The 17,130-nt window shown below is 42.2% G+C and overlaps 1 protein-coding gene across 2 annotated transcripts in view; it reads right to left on the reverse strand.

The window, feature by feature from the left end:
- nek11 (NIMA-related kinase 11) overlaps positions 1 to 17,130 on the reverse strand; it is a 115,695-nt gene that overhangs the window by 88,818 nt on the left and 9,747 nt on the right. The window contains exons 2-4 of one of the 2 annotated variants that reach the window (XM_042332469.1): positions 11,964 to 12,082; positions 10,186 to 10,250; positions 234 to 360 (exon numbers count right to left, since the gene is read on the reverse strand). In XM_042332469.1, coding sequence (XP_042188403.1) covers positions 234 to 360; positions 10,186 to 10,250; positions 11,964 to 11,974 — 203 coding nt within the window. In that variant the 5' untranslated portion in view covers positions 11,975 to 12,082. Of the gene's footprint in view, positions 1 to 233; positions 361 to 10,185; positions 10,251 to 11,963; positions 12,083 to 17,130 lie in introns of those variants that run through there. The other variant, XM_042332468.1, reaches the window with a different exon arrangement.

The raw sequence follows: 17,130 nt of genomic DNA on the forward strand, positions 1-17,130 counted from the left end.
ACATAAAAACCTTAACAGCATCACTAACTTCTCCGTGGATCTGCTGTTCAAATCCTGGCAAACAAAAGCAGTGAACGAGAGTTAACAAAAGATTGACTGCCTTACAGTTGATAAATTGGAGTAGACTGATCAGCTGCATGAAAGTAGATCTAAAAGAGATTCGGGCACATTTTAGTTACATGCCAGTCAGCTTTCGAGAATAATTTATCAGAGCATAAGAAACATCCACTCACCATATGTCAGACTTGGAATCATAGCCCTGGTGATTCAGTACTTCTGGACTCATGTAGTAAGGAGTCCCAGTGAATGTGGTGGCCAGGTCACATGATCCCATCAGAAGCCGAGAAACCCCAAAGTCTCCTTTAATTTAAAAACATAGGAAACAAAGAATTCTGTACTGTTCAAAACATTTTTAACGTAAGTTTTTTTTTAAAAATCGCATTACCTGAAAGAAATGAGAAATAAAATCACTAAGCATTTAAGCATAAATAATAATAATTCTTGCATTTGATATAGTGCCTTATCATGTCATCGAGATGTCTCAAAGCGCTTCAAAGAATATACTGTAAAGTGGATTGACTATGAATTTTGTGGGCGAAATGCAGCAGCCAATTGCTTTTAAATAAATTAAGCGCTAAGCAATTGTTTTCTATGCCTTGTGGATCCAATTTCTGAAGCTTTCCTTAGAGAACAGTGAAGAATATGCAAACATGTAAGGTGACAACCAGGCTGATGGCTCGGATGCAAATTGATCATTTCCTTACCAGGTAACTGTGCACAGACAAAATTCACAAGAGCATCTAAAGTTGATGGTGCCTCTCGTGACCATTTTAACAAGCAACAACAAGATTACATTTGTATAGCGCCTTTCACGTCGGGAGGACGTCCCAAGGCGCTGGACAGTGTACAGCATTTCAGACTCAAGCTGGGGTTGGGGGGAGAAGGGAGGGGAGGGGAAGGGGAGTGGCCAACAGCATGGTCGAAGAGGAGGGTTTTGAGATGGGACTTGAAGGAGGCCAAGGAGGGGCCGAGGCAGAGTGATTGTGTGATGGAATTTCAGAGGATGGGGGCAGAGTGGCTGAAGGCTCTCCCGCCAATGCTGGGGCGGAGGACGTGGAGCAGGCCGGAGCCTATTGAGCGGAGGGAGCGGGCGGGTTGGTAGGGGGTTAGGAGGTCACAGAGGTAGGGTGGGGTGAGACCATGGAGGGCTTTGTAGTGAGGACCAGGATCTTGAACTGGATCCTCTGAAGGATAGGGAGCCAATGGAGTCGGGCGAGAGTGGGGGAGATGGGGTCATGGAGTTTGGTGCAGGAGAGGACACGGGCTGCAGAGTTCTGGATTATCTGCAGCCTGTGGAGGGAGGAGTTGGGAAGGCCGACAAGTAGGGCGTTAGCATAGTCGAGGCTGGAGGTGATGAAGGCATGAACAAGAGTTTCAGTGGCCTGAGGGGTGAGGTAGTGGCAGAGTCGGGCGATGTTACGCAGGTGAGGGACGGCAGAGCGGGTAATGGCTTGGATGTGGGGAAAAAGACAGTTGAGGGTTGAACAAGACACCGAGGTTCCTGACTGACTTGGTGAGTTGTAATGTGCAACCCTGGAGGTTGATGCTGCCAGAGCCTGAGGTGCAGAGGCGCTGGCGCGAGCCAATCAGGAGGGCCTCAGTCTTGTTCATATTCAACTGGAGGAAATTTGCCCTCATCCAGGACTTGATGTCCGACAGACAGTCTGTCAGGACAGCAGTGGTCCTGGAGTTGATGGTGGAGGCAAAAAGATAGAGTTGGATGTCATTCTCATACATATGGAAGGTGACCCCATGTCTGCGGATGATGTCAAGAAGGGGGAGCATATAGATATTAAAGAGGAGAGGCCAAGGACAGAGCCCTGGAAGATGTGACAGTGCGGGAGCTGGAGGAGAAACTGTTAGAGGCAACAAAGTGGAGACAGTGAGAGAGATAGGATTCGATCCAGACAAGGGCAGGTCTGCGAAGGTTAAGTAAAGAGGAGAGGCGGTGTATGAGGATGGAGTGGTCGACAGTGTCGAAGGCGGCAGAGAGATCGAGGAGGACAAGGAGGCAGAGGGATCCCTGATCACAGATGTTCAGAATCTCATTAGTGACTTTGACCAGGACTGTTTCCGTGCTGTGGGCAGCGCAGAAGCTGAATTGGAGGGGTTCAAAGTGGGTTTAAGTTTGCGAACAATGGCGGCGAGAGAGGAGGGAGAGATAGAGTCAAAGGAGTACAGGGGGAGATGGGTGGGGGGTGGATTATGAGGGAGAGGTGATGTGTGCTGTGGATGGGGCTGAGATGGCTGAACGTATCCCCTCAATTTTGGATTCAAGTATGTCCAGCATCTCCTCATAGTTGGAGTTTGAGGAGAGGATGGGCGAGGCGTGGGAAGGTGGACGGAGGAGACGTTTTGTGGTAGAAAAGAGAAGCCTGGGGTTATATCACACACTTTGTGTATATTACATATAAAAACTGTACTACAAGCAAATTTATGAGATCTGGTGAGTCAGTGATGGTTAGTGAGTCCGTAACTGGAGGGCATCAATTTATGACAGCTAGCAAACTAGCAAATAGGTTAGGAGAAATTGTTTCACATACAGAATAGTTAGGATATAGAAAGCGGTGCCAGGAGCAATGGTTGATGCAGAATCCATATTAGTTTTCAAAAGGGGACTTGATAAATACCTAAAAAGGATTTACAGGGGTATGGGGAAACGGCAGGTAAATGGGACTGAAACGATTACTCTTTAAAGTCACAACACAGACACAATGGGCCAAATGGCCTTCTTCTTTGCTGTAAATTTCTATGTTACAAGGTCACAAGATTGGTTTGGATGAAAAAGACCCTTTGGCCCATTTCATCTCATATAATATGACAACTGGTCTTGATGTGATGTGAAGAGGATATGGCATGTTACCAAAGGTAAGTTGCTATTCCTACTCGTATAAACCTTTTATTTTCTCCAGCAGAGGAAAAGGGAAGATGGCTGCTTTTCAAAAACTTCACAACTGCCTGCTCTTGTTTATACAAACTCATCAATTACCACTCAGAATGAAGACCCGCAGATTTTATTCAAGATGAACTTAAAGGCACCCGACATCCAATGCACAGAGAGAGTAACAGCATGAGGCACTTTACACAGAGAGAGTAACAGCATGTGGCACTTTACACAGAGAGAGTAACATTCCAGGCCAACTCAGCTCCAAGGAGGATTGGGGACCCCAGAATGTGCGTTGGGGTACTGCAGAGGGCTGGCTTGATTCCCAATTTTTGTTGCCAGGTATGTCACCTTAGAGTCAGTTCAACTCCAAGGAGACCCCAATTACCCACCCACTGCCCCCCAAGGAGGACCGTCACTAGTTGGTCGTTCAACATCTGACAGGTGCTAGTTTGAGTCCTCACTAGGTGGATGGTAGGTACAAGGAACTCCTTGTGAGCTTCCCAGTGGGCAATGCATCTCAACATGAAATAGGTGAGAGCTTTGCCACTGTCTTCCTGTCCGCAGCTCGGGCACACATCCCTTCCCATTGAGCAATGGTTCCATTAATTTATGGTGCGGAGTTTAAGCAGGAGGTGCTTGCCTCTCAGGAGGCCAAACAAGGTGGATTCCCGGTCCTGGATGTATGAACGTGTGTTTACAAACTCGGACTCCAGGTAACACTTTCCTCATCAGCTATCTGGCGAGCTTCAGCAAGGTGGGTGGAGCTTTACAGGACAGCTTGTGACATGCTAGCCACCTTGATGTTCTTGAAGTCCAAGGCCACATACCAGCCTTACTCAGCGCCAGCTGCTTAATCCAGGTCCACATATGAGAAATCTACATAGGAAGCGACTACAGGGAGGGAGGACTCCGGCCTACGCTGACTGTCACTAAGCACTTTGGAGGTGAAGGCAGCTTTAATTTCAAATTCTAAAAAAAAACAATTAATTAATTAATTAATTAATTAATAATTAACAAATTCAAGATTGTAATTGTGGGAGTAACAACAACAACTTGCCCATAAATAGCACCTTCCACGCAGGGTAGCGTCTCAAAGCACTAAACAGTGACGAACCCTGACTCCAAGCCAGGGAGGGGCAAGTGGCCGTAAGCAAGGACGAAGAGGAAGGTTTTCAAGTGGGACCTGAAAAAGGGGAGAGAGGGGGCAAGGCAGAGAGATTAAGGGAGAATTTTCCAGAGTTTTGGGGCGTAGTGGATAAAAGTGCAACCTGGTGGGGCGGAGGGTGCGAGGGACGAGTAGGAGGCCGGTGCTAGTCGAACCAAGATACCGGGTGGTGGATTGGGAAGTGAGGAGGTCGGAGAGGTAGGGAGGTGCCAGAGACTGAAGAGAGTAAAAGGAGAGTTGCCGAAGAGCTTCCTCTGTTGTCAGCATATAGAATGATTTTCCATGGGTGTCTGTTAGACTACAGTTGATTGGGGTTGACATAAAAAAATTTTACAACCTCATGCAGAGGAATGGTACTTTAGAGGATATAGGGAAAGAAATTAGGATGGATAGCTTCTTGGAGGAGCAAACACCTACACAAAAAAAGGGCCGAATGGCCTGTTATTGTGGGTTGTAACATACATGCCATATATTTCTGCAGTTCTATCTACAGCCGGGCCAATATAGCTAAATAATTCTCTGTACACAGGGTATGCTGTTGCACACTGAAATCATTCTATTTCAACTCCAACTGCACTTACATCTTATCTTCCACCAATATATCCAACTCACATCAAACCAGCTCAAGTTCTGTTAAACTTCTGTACCAAAGGTTCGCTGAAAGGAAACCAAATGCCTCTGGCATGCAAAGGAGACATTCATCAGCATTGCACAGACCGCAGACTGTCGACAATTGTGGATAATGTACTCTCCACTTCACTTTCCATAGCATTCACTATATCACAGATGAGAGACAGGTTCGCTCAATCATGAAAAAAAAAAGAATATTTTTGTTGTGATGGGACTGCATTGCTTAAAGCCATATTGCTTTCCACAGAGCCCATTAAGGATGAAGTCTTGCCATCGTTAACCATTTTTAAAAATCAGGCACAAAAATAAAGGATTATTTTCATCAGTCCATTGAGTTTTTATCTGTCTCTTTTAGTTGATTTCCCTCTGTAGCACAGCGACAATGAGGATGAAAAAACTCTCCTCATTACAGTGGTAATGCTCTAGGCCATGACTATCGCAGACAGCACTTTGCAAGATAAACTCCAATTTCAGCTTGGTCCCACATCATGTCACACAACACCTTACCACAGAGGTCACCTCTGGTCAAAGCTAAGACTTCACAAGTCCACATGACACACCAGAGTTTCCCTTCAGAAAGAGCAATCTAAGTCTCGAAGTACAGCTCACATCACAAAGGGCATTTTCCAGAAAGCAGACACTAGCGATGCATCTTGATTGCTTTCAAGAACCGCACTTTTTCAATCCCAAAACTTTTTGATTAAGCTGCAAGTGATGATGGAATGCTGGTGTCAGAGCAGAACTTGCTGGGGGCTGGGAAAAGAAAGGCACCTGGACTGTTTGTAACTGATGGTGCAAGGCACAAGTAGAATAAGACATGGACAAAGGGGACTCCCTTGTACAGTTATTCGTGATAGTTTTATGCACCCCCAACACAAATGGAAACATTTGTCAAAATTAGGTTTATGTTAAAAATGCTAACTAATATTTTGGTCAGTGGGGTGTCTGGCACATGCAGAAACCTATCACCATACTTAAGAATATCCAAAACAAACTGAGAGTTTCATGTATATTTTGTATCATTGTTTTCAGTAATAATATACAAATGTTAATGCACAATAATTACATTTCTGCCATTGTAAGGAGGAATGACCAGCCAAAGATTGGCAACAATTTCCACAATATTTCTCACCTGTTTGGTGAACATTTGCCTTTTTCAATCTCCATGATATTTAAGGGCAGAATTTTTTTCTGTCTTTTCATTGTTTTAATAATAATAATAATTCTTGCATTTGAAATAGAGCTTTTCACGTCGGGAGGACATCCCAAAGCGCTTCACAGAACACACCATAAAGTGAATTGACTGTATGTTTGTGGGCGAAGGCGGCAGCCAATTGCGCACAGCAATGTCCCACACACAGTCGTAGATTGAAAATGACCAATTTATTATTGGTTTTTGGTTTTCGAGGCATTATTATTTGGCGTGTGGAGTAAGGAAAAATGCCCACGGTTTCGCCACGCCTGGAACTGAACTCAGGTCTCTCGCTCGCAAAGCGAGTGCTCTAACCACTGGGCTACAGGACTCCACATAATTTGATGTTGAACCATCTTTACATCAACAAACCTTTACATCTATCTCATGTGCATTGTTGAGTTGAAACTCCTGCACCAACCTTTCCCAATAAAATTATGAGCACTTGAGCTCTATAAAAATCCTTGCATTTAATAAAGCGCCTTATCCACATGTATGCGGATGATACACAAATTTACTTTGCCTCCTCCAGTACCAACTCCAGGTCCGCAGATGTTCTATTAGCTTGTCTAGCAAACATCAGGGCCTGGATGAGTGCAAACCTTCGGTAGCTGAGATCCTGTGGATCAACTCACTGACTCTCCCTCAGACTCACCGAACCAGTGCGCAATCCGATTTGACCTCCAGTTGTCCTTCCTTCCCCACATCCGGTCCCTGACCAGCACCTCCTTCTTCCATCTCTGCCACATTGCCCACCTCCGACTGTACCTTACCCCAAATGCAGCCGAAATCCTCATGCATGCGTTAGTTAACCCCCACCTGGAGTATTCAAACGCACTTCTCACGCGTCTTCCCAGCTCCATTATTCACAAGATCCAGCTCACTCAGAACTCTGCTGCCCACATACTGACCTGGACCAAACTCGGTACCCACATCTCAACAGTTCTGCCCAGGCTCCACTGGCTCCCCATCACTGAACGGATCAACCTCAAGATCCACACACTTCTGTTCAAATCCCTTCACTATCTGGCACCTCACTACCTCTCCGACCTCCTCACTCCCCAATCCATCACCTGGCGCCTCCGCTCAACTGGCACCAGCCTCCTGCTCGTCCCTCGCACCCTCCACCCCACCATCGAAGGTCGCGCTTTCAGCCACTACACCTCGAAACTCTGGAACATTCCCCTCAATCCCTCCGCCTTCCCCGCTCTCTTCCCTTTTTCAAGTTCCGCCTGAAAATCTTCCTCTTCGACCGGGCTTACAGCCACTTCCCCCCACCTCAATCCTGTCTCGGAGTCCGGCTCCGCCCCTGTTAAGTGCTCTGAGATGCTACCCTATGTGGAGTGCGCTATACAAGTGCAATTTGTTGTTGTTGTATTATGTTGGTGAGACATTTCAAAGCGCTTCACAGAATATACTGTACAGTAGATTGACTGTATATTTTGTAGGCGAAACATGGAGCCAATTGGTAATGTATAATGTTTCAATTTGCTCAATCCTTTTTCAAAACCTGCCACCCTAAAATACTGCCAAATACAGTATTAGGCCTAAAGGTTATTGGTTCAGCAATATCGGAATCAAGAAATAAAGATAAAGGCCAATGTCTAACTAAAAAGTGCATGAACTTGAATAGAAAACAGCTTTCTATTGAACTGCTCTTACAGAGATTTCTCATTATTTAAATTGACTTGTTGAATGTGGCTTTCTCTTTTGAGGCGAGAAGCAATTCTACTGAATCATAGACATCAATGATATAAGTACTGTAGTTTGCGATTGTCTTCAGACTGTAAAACAGATGTATTCATTGTACCACTACGTTCTTTTTCTGGCTGTAAATATTCAGCACTATATAGGCAACGTTCGCTTCATGCATTGGGAATAGTTAGGAAATGTTGATCCATGTTCCAGTCATGTATGTGTTTAGGGAAACAGACAAATAGCTTCAATTCTCATACAATTTTCAACCACCATTGTTTTTCAAAGCTAGAGTGTTTCTCTTGAGCAGTCAATGAATTCAAGGGAAAACAAATGAGAGGAAAATCAATAACCCTTAACTACCTTTAGGTTCACTGAAGATATGAATTTCGCCCACAAAATATACAATCAATTCATTTTACCGTATATTCTGTGAAGCGCTTTGAGATGTTGTGAAGCCGTGATAAGGCGCTATATAAAATGCAAGGATTATGATTGTTTTCAAAGTCCAATGCTATTGTGTGTTATTGGTTCCTTGGGTTCAAGGAAACAATTGTTGTGGTTTATTTTGTTAATCATTTTATTGGAAATCAAAGGTAAAAAATAACATTCACAAATAACTAAGAGTTATGTACAAACCCACCATGAAGAGTTCAGCATTTGTGGCCTCCATCACTTCAACTTTAATACTTCAGTGAACATTTCACTCAATTACCTCTGCAGCTGCTTAATAAGTCACAACATTTAGTAAAGCAGTGGGGCACTGGCAGTGAATTCTGAGAATTTACCTTTGCTACTTTTAATCCTTTGTATTATCACTCTTGCATTATACTACAAATTCAAGGTAGTTTACCATGCCACAAAGAGTGACATGTCTTGCGACCTAGTTGTTTAAAGGTGGGTTCGAGGATCCATTTTAAATCAGTGTAATAGCTGTGAGTTAGTATTCATCTGAAACAACACTGGCACAATGTGTTCCAGTAAAATGTACACAAAAACAAGTAGTTGGGTAACTGAAGCTGTGCAGCAACTGAACTCGAAGACCATTTCCATAGAATAGAAGCTGAAAAGTTCTGAGCAGACAATGTAGTGCATGCGGAATGATGTTAAAATTGGCTGTTTCCCAAGCTGGAGCTGCTCAGATATTAACAAACTTTACCATGACGAGTACAAAATTTTAAAAAAAGAATTTTTAAAAAATCAATTTTCAACTAAAATATCAAAACTTTCCAGGACTTTGTGAGCATTCTATTCTATCATAACCAGAGGTTTCACCTTTTGAGAACTCCAGCAGCAGATATGAGACAACAAATCACTATAAACAAAGTTGACTTCAAGGATACTGTGAACCAGAAAAGGTCTTAGGTTTTCTGCACTTTTCTTATTCTGCGTGTAACATTCATTTATTAGATAGGTACCAAAACATGTTTTTTTTGTTATATTATATATATCTGTGCTTACTCATTGGATTAATGTAATAGCAAGGAGGATGTCAAATGCATCTTATGACATAATGCACTTTCATGTGGTTACCTGAAGGTACAGTGAAAATCTAATTAGTGTGATTTGTACTGGCATGATTTGTTCTGTAACTATTAATACACAATCGCTACACTATCATAGCAATTACCTGCAAAGCTTTCTGAACTGTCTTGACGTTGTAGGCTGTTGGCGCTATTATTAAATGTGAGGATCCTTATTATTACATAGAAAGTTCTCATCTACTATAGGCACAGAACATGTGACTGATGAATTATAGGGCTGCCAGGGACCAGCCGGTATATGGAAGCCAAGCAAGCTGTACTGACAATGGAGGAAGTAGATTTTGAGAGCAGACAAAGCTGTTTGGGTGATGATTGAGCTGGTGTTCATTTGGTTGGCATCTGAGTTGAATACATTAACTGTACAAATGGCAATACATCTTCTGCACACACACCATCTACCATGAATGATAGGCATATCTCACAGCTCTAGAGGACAACAGACTCGAGAACAACAACAACAACAAAATTACATTTGTATAGCGCCTTATGGGACGTTGCTGTGTGCAAATTGGCTGCCATGTTTGCATACAAATGCAGTCACCACAATTCACAACACCTGGTGAAGCACTATATGAAGTGGAAGGAGTATTTGTTTTACATTGCCGTAGGAGGCAACAACAACAACAACAAAATTAAATTTGTATAGCGCCTTTCACGTTAGGAAGACGTCCCAAGGTGCTAGACAATCAGTGTTTCGGACCTGAGCTGGTGGTCGGGATTGGGGAGGGTGGAGGGCAGGGGGGAAAGAGGGAAACCAAAAGCATCGTCAAAGAAGAGGGTCTTGAGACAGTTGTTGAAGGGAGGCAAGGGTGGGGGCGAGGCAGCGGGACTTGCGGGATGGAGTTCCAGAACATGGGGGCAGAGTGACAGAAGGACCACACACCAACGGTGGGGAGATGAAGTGGGGGACGTGAAGCTGAGCTTAGGGGCGGGCAGATTGGTAGGGGGTTAGCAGAGGTGAAGGAAAGAGGCAGAGAAATTCAAGATGAGAACAGTTTCTCATAACTCTTACCTATTTTAACAAGGTTATTTTTTAAGAAGATGTTGCTGCTTTTTAGATCTCTGTGAAGTACCCTCCTATAAAAAGGAAAAAAATACTTTATTAAAAAAACACCATATTTACTTGTTTCATCAATTTACAGCAAAGTAAATGGTTTGTGGTAACTTTAAAACAAAGATATTCAGGTTATAATGTCCTTTCAACTGTCCTTTCTACCCCACATCCTTGACATGACCCGCTCTGCCTTCCCCCACCTCCGCAACATCACTGAGCTCCACCACTGCCTCACCCCTCAGACCGCCAAAATCCTCATCCAAACATCCAGGCTCGACTACATCAACTCTCTGCGTTTCGGCCTTCCTAACTCTTCCCTCCACAAGGTGCAGATGATCCAGGACTCTGCAGCTCATGTCCTCTGCTGCACCAGGCTCCGTGACCCCCACCTTCACCTGGTTCCACTGGCTCCCCATCCCCCAGAGGATAGAGTTTAAAATCTTCGTCCTCGCCTTCAATGCCCTCCACTTCCTTGCTCCTTCCTACCCCTGTGACCTGATAACCCCATACCAACCTGTCCGCTCCATCCGCTCAGCAGGCTTCAGCCTGTTCCACGGCCCCTGACCAGCCTGCCCCACCATCGGCGGTCGAGCCTTCAGGCTCTCTGCCCCCATCCTATGAAATTCCATCCCACATTCCCTTCACTTTGCTCCCTCCCTTGCCTCCTTCAAGGCACATCCTACCCTCCCTGCTCTCTACCCTCCCTGATCCCAACACCCCAGCTCAGGTCCAAATTGCTGACAATCCATCATCTTGGGATGTCCTCCCGACATAAAAGGCGCTATACAAATGTAAATACTGTAAATACTGTAGATGTGTTTTCTCAAAGTTGATGTAGCGAAGGAATGTAAACAGTACACACGAAGGTTATAATGAACAAATGCTTCTTTCTCCTAATTAAGCTTCCTCATCTGCTTGTTTTGAAGAGAAAGCTGCAAGCCCTCGACTGGATATGATGTAGGATAATTACTTTAATCAGTGCCACATTCAGCTGTCACTGTTAACTGCTTCTTTAAATGATAATGAGTTAGACAGTAAGCAAAAAAAAACCTGGTCTCAGATTGCTGACCATATCTGCAAATGGACACACACATTCCTTTTCTGTCTCTTTTTCTCTCTGGCAGGGAGGGAGACACAAAGTAATAATAAATAATAATCCTGGCATTTGATCCCCACCCCACCCCCACCCAACAGTTCTTAAAAAGAAGCAGCTTCCAAATTAAAGGCATAATATGTGGATGAACAACTACACTGTAGGTTGAGAATGATCACAGATTATTTGGGTGTTCGCCAGCAAAGCTAGGCAATTACTGGGACCAATGTCACAGCAGATACAAAAATGTCAAGGGTCGAACACAGACAATAAGGGAACAATAAACAGTTTGACATATTATAAATTATGAAATCACCACAGGATATTTGGTAAATGAATTGAAGAGGAACTAAATATAGCAACCGCAAACAAGAAATTGTTCAACAGAGATTAGAACTTGTATTAGAGTCAATGCACTACTCTGTAGCTTTCAAAACATAAGCAATTAATAAGCCTAGTTGGATCCAGTATGAAACTATGATGTTTGGATAGTCCTGTGCCTTCGGACATCAGGTACAGTAATGCTGCCATTAAAGTAAGGCCACAAGATAAATTGGTCCTCTTATGTTCAGTATAATTGATGGTAATTTCACACAATATTAATGGTTGCAAACAATTTGGTTCAGATGAACAGCAGATGTACCTTTCGTGCATATACTGGGCTCCCAGCAGTAACTGTATAAACCACTCAAGGATCTGACTTTCAGAGAACGAGTTACCAGCTCCTTTATACTCCTCAATTTTACATTGTAGATCTTGACCCTGAAAAACACAAAACATAATTTGATAAATGGAACTTATACTAAAGAAGTACTTCCACTGAGTTTATAAATTGGATCATTCACAAGAAGAGTTTGGATGAAGACGGCCATCGTCTCCACGATCTATTCTCGTCCCTCCAGAATAGAATGCCCAAACTAGTATCAACCACCACAGCATCAAGTTGCCTTTGAAATGAGTTCTGACCTCAACCATCCTTCCTGGCAACTTGTTCCAGTCGTTAATTGCCTTCTGTATAAAGAAAACCTTCCACAACTCTAAACCTATGTCCTCTTGTTCGTGTGTCCTGGCGCATCCTAAAATATTAAACCGGGTTTACTTTCTCAATCTTATTTAAAATTTTATACACCTCTACGAGGTCCCCTTTTGAGTCATCTCCTCTCAAGACTGAAGAGCCCCAGCTTGCCTAATGATGTTCATACCAACAGTACCTAAAGAATTCAAGCAAGTGAAAATCTGGTAACTTTTATCTCACAGAGCGCAGCTTCAGATTCTCATCTTTGGGAAAGCTTTGCAATCTACAAGAAACAGTTGTTACCTGGTGACTCTTCATGCCTGTGAAGGTGACAACAGAACCTGACAATAAACTAAACAGATGCCACGGAGTTTGCTGGCTGCCAAGATTTCTGGTCAGTCCAGTATGACTGACAGGGAACAATGTGCTTTAGGCATCACTAACCTGTCCAAACCTCCAGCAATAGAGGAAGTCCTGCAGCTTGAAAAATAAGTTACACAGCATGACCTAGACCTGGATTTCAGAATTGGTATGATTTAAATTAATTCTCAAGTTGATTCTTAAATCAATATGCACCTACTTTATCTTAACATCCCACTTGTCTCTCTGCTCAATGGAAAACAAATGGCTGGAGGGGGGAAGGGGTTAAAACAAGTTTGTGGGGTCCACAATTGCATGCATGTAGACAATCTTTACAAAAACCTTTAGTGAAGGATCCTGAGCCCATTTTCATGCTAGGAAGTGACATTTTAAGCTCCAGTTCATAAAGTATTAGAGACCAAGAATCAAAAACTGACAGATGTAGAGACCTGTTTGTATTCCAAGCTTTATTACTGTTGGATAAGCACTGAATTCTCAGCCTCTATTTGACTCCATTTCAATGACTCAATCTACAAATACAGCTGCGCTCTGTGCAGTTTCTCAGAGGCTTTGTTGTCCTTCAACCTCTCTCTGGTCAGAAGTTTCTGCAAGAAGTGCTGTGTAAATTGGGGATTCAACACCTTAAGTAGGAAGCAAATCACATTTGAAATGTGAAAATTTTAAATGAAATTCAACAGCAATTCGATCCACATCACCGAAGGTCTTTTAAAAGTTTGGGGCTGTGACTTGGACTAACCAGGAATTTCCAAGAGACTGATTTTAATATTATTAACGAGAAAGTACCAAGTCCATTTTTTAAACAACATTAAAAGCCTGATGGTTGTTTTAAAAATTCACCCATGAACTCTCTCACATGGAGAATCTTGAAATTGGCTGTTAACTGTTTAAATTCAACGAGGAATGGGAAACATAGTTTCCAGCAGTACAAATAAGGGATTAGATTCCATTTATTGAATGGATAGCATGAAATTCAAGAATGTCTGAGGTCCGAGCCTTCAGGTTTTCATCACCTATTCAGAGTTCGCTGGAGATGTGACAGAGCACAGAACACAGAGAGTAGAGAGATGTCTGCAGGAAGCTCTCAGGGTATGGAGGCTTAATTCTAGGGAAAAGGTTTTCCTTCGAGGTTGTGAATAAAACTCAAGGCTGAGACTGATAGATTTTTAAAAAATAGAGGGATTAGGGGATATGGAGATAGGACAGGTAATTAGAGTTAGGTCAGAAGATCAGCCATGATCTTATTGAATGGCGGGGCAGGCTCGAGGGGCCGAATATCCTACTCCTGCTCCTAATTCTTATGTTCTTATGTTCTTAAAATGGGTTATGTTGGGCGAGCTAGTTTTTTTGTTGGTCTGACCTTAGATTTGCAGTGAATTCATCGATGACGGCAATGGCAGATTTCCCTCCAGACTATAAATGTTGCTACCACACCAGTTATTTGAGAATCACAGACGGTCATTTCCTGCATCTGGAAAGACCATATTGTGCATGGTACCAAGGGAGAAGTGGAAAGAGATTTTTCTTTGTTTTTAAATAATTTGCAGTTGTTGTATGAACATCTTTTGCTGCACCATAAACAATCACTCAGTGAGCTGAGATGTTTAGCTGTTCAGTGCCCCAGGATTACAGCACTATAACTGAATAATATGCTGCAATCACATTAGATGTTGCAGTATTTTTTAAAAAAAGTAATAATAATCTTTTCATTTGATTTGTGGAGTCCCATAGCATTGTGGTTAGCAAGAGGACTCGGGTTCGATTCCCTGGTGGGGAGAAACGTTAGGTAAGTTTCCTTACTCCACTTTTCTCTGTTTACTTAGTAGTAAGTAGGAACGCAGTTGTTAGTCGATTAGCGGTTCATTTTCCTGGGGTAATAATACCTTCAACAAAAATAAATAAAATAATTTGTTCATTCAATCCACAACTGTTGGTGGAACTCAACTGTGCGCAATTGGCTACTGTGTTTCGCCCACAAAATAGACAGTCAATTCACTTTACAACATATTCTGTGAAGTGCTTTGAAATGTTTCAACGATTGATAAGATGCTGTGTCAATTGCAAAGATTATTATTATGTTTCATATCGGGAGGATGTCTTGAAGTGGGATTTACTGTAAAGTTCAGTGTATTTAGTAACATGATAAGAGAGAACAAAGAAAGCAAAATTAAAACCTTGGAAAAACAAATAAAAAAACGTAGAAGACAATAGTAGAAGACAGCCATGCAAGGGAATTGATGCTGCAGGGAGGTCATGCATGATCTTTTCAGCTCTGTTGAGGTGACTTTGATTGCAGCTTGATTGACAGGATTATTCTTTTTTCTCTTAACTTCTTGTCACAGGTCCAACATGAAACGCGATTAAGCAGTTTCATCATAGCTCTAAGTGCCTAAATCCACAGGACACATCTCCTTACAATTCAACAATAATTTGGCATATTCACTTAGAAGCGCCACAAGCATGTTTTGTGTGGAAAAATGGAAAATGTCATACTGGTGTTATAAAGAGACTTAACGCCAGTGGAGATGTACTACTCATCTGACTTGTGTCTGAAAAGAAAATTTACGTTCAAACATTGTTCCTTGCCCAGCATTAATATTCCTCATCCAACTAATGTGCACAAAATTTCAAAGTGAAAAATAATTGTGTGTGTATGAGTAGGTGAATTTCCTAAGATGGTAAATTAACAATGAACAATTCACTGCAGTTTTGCAGTACCCAGCAGCTCTGCTCTGAGGCTCATAATATGCACCTGATCCACTAAAATAAATGGTAACAGTTGGAATCCCATTTTTTTCTGCCTGGAATGCACCCATTAGAGCAGCAAAGCAAGAGGAATGACCTATAGATCCTATGAAACAAGAGGATTTCTCACTGCAGGTATCTTTCTCCAGACTGGGCTTAGTATTTCAAATAAAAAATGAACACTCTGGACTTTCCTTCCCCTTTAAGCAGAGAATGCTAGACCTGACCACCTAATGACTATTTACTATACTCGAGATTTTTTCATATTCTTTTTTTAAAAAACATTCCATCTTCACTCCCTGTGATTTTTTTTAAAAAGGAGATACCACAGATGATTCTTTCCAAAAAAAAAGGCTATTTTTGCAACTTTAAAAAACACAGATGAAACAGTGGTGCAGACACAGTGGGCTGACAAGGTCTCCTCCTATGATAAAAATGACCTTTTATAATTTCTTCTAAAATTATGCACGGTGATTTTTGCAGGAGAAAATATTGGAATGCACAGGGATGGAAAAGATCATTGTGGTCCGTCTGGCTGGTCCAACACTTTTCACATGAATATAATGCTTATAGAATCCCCACTTATTTTAGTTCAAAATTATACTTGGAATCACAATTAGAAAAGTCCCCCTCACCCCCCACTGTAGAGTAATGATACAAAACATTGCTTCAGTAAAATTAGGTTTGAGGTCATTGGTCTCCTTAGCTCCTTGAGTTGAATAAAACATGGTGCCAATCAATGTTAGTCAATGACAGAGCTGAACTAAGATGCTACCCTAAGCACATCCTCAAGACTATCGTTGATGGATGAATTGCATGCAGCTTTAACTCTGAAATATGCAAAACTCCTGACAGACCGAGTTATCAAACATTATCAAAGAAAAGACATCCCATCAAACAGCATAATGTAAAAAATATAAAGAGGCACAGTTCTCCTTATCAAACAAAACACTCAAAAATAAACATCTCCCATTTGTTCTCTTGCTCCAACAACATCTTCTCCTTCAGCCAGCTCACACGTGACTAAAAGACTAAAAGGACAGCTGAACTTCTACAACTCACTCATTACTTCCATTATATTACTCATTATGAGAATATAACCATCAAAAAGACTCAGTGTTTCTGCCCTCCATCCCCCCAGCAATCAATATACACACTTATTTTTAAAAACATTTGCAATTATTTTCACTGTGATTGACAATTCAAAGCTCCATGCAATTACCCAGCGATGCAATGAGATGCAAATAATATTCTGCATACAATATTTATTCACAATCCACATGTTCACAAGGGAAAGTGGTAAAATAGATAAAGGAAACAAAGGATGTAAAAGAGCGATTCCCAGGACTGAGGGCTTCATTGCTTGTAGATTCAACACTGGGGAGTAATTAGGGTTCACAGTAAAGACAAACGTATAATGTATAATAATAATCTTTGATATGACACCTATGTCACCCAAAACATCTCAAAGCACTTCATATGCTGTAGAGTGGAGTGACTTAGTGTATTTTTTGTGTATGAACATTGAACATGTTTTTCCAGACAGTCAAAGAAACACTGAACCCAGGACTTCACAACATCTTGCACAAGTGCATCCAATTAATAGTTTGCACCTGTGAATGAAATCGGAGGTTAGGACTGGGAATCCCTCCCCTCAAAAAGACACTTATTT

Source organism: Callorhinchus milii, unplaced genomic scaffold (genome assembly GCF_018977255.1).
Source record: "Callorhinchus milii isolate IMCB2004 unplaced genomic scaffold, IMCB_Cmil_1.0 Scaffold2, whole genome shotgun sequence".
In the NCBI taxonomy this organism is placed as follows: Eukaryota; Metazoa; Chordata; class Chondrichthyes; order Chimaeriformes; family Callorhinchidae; genus Callorhinchus; species Callorhinchus milii.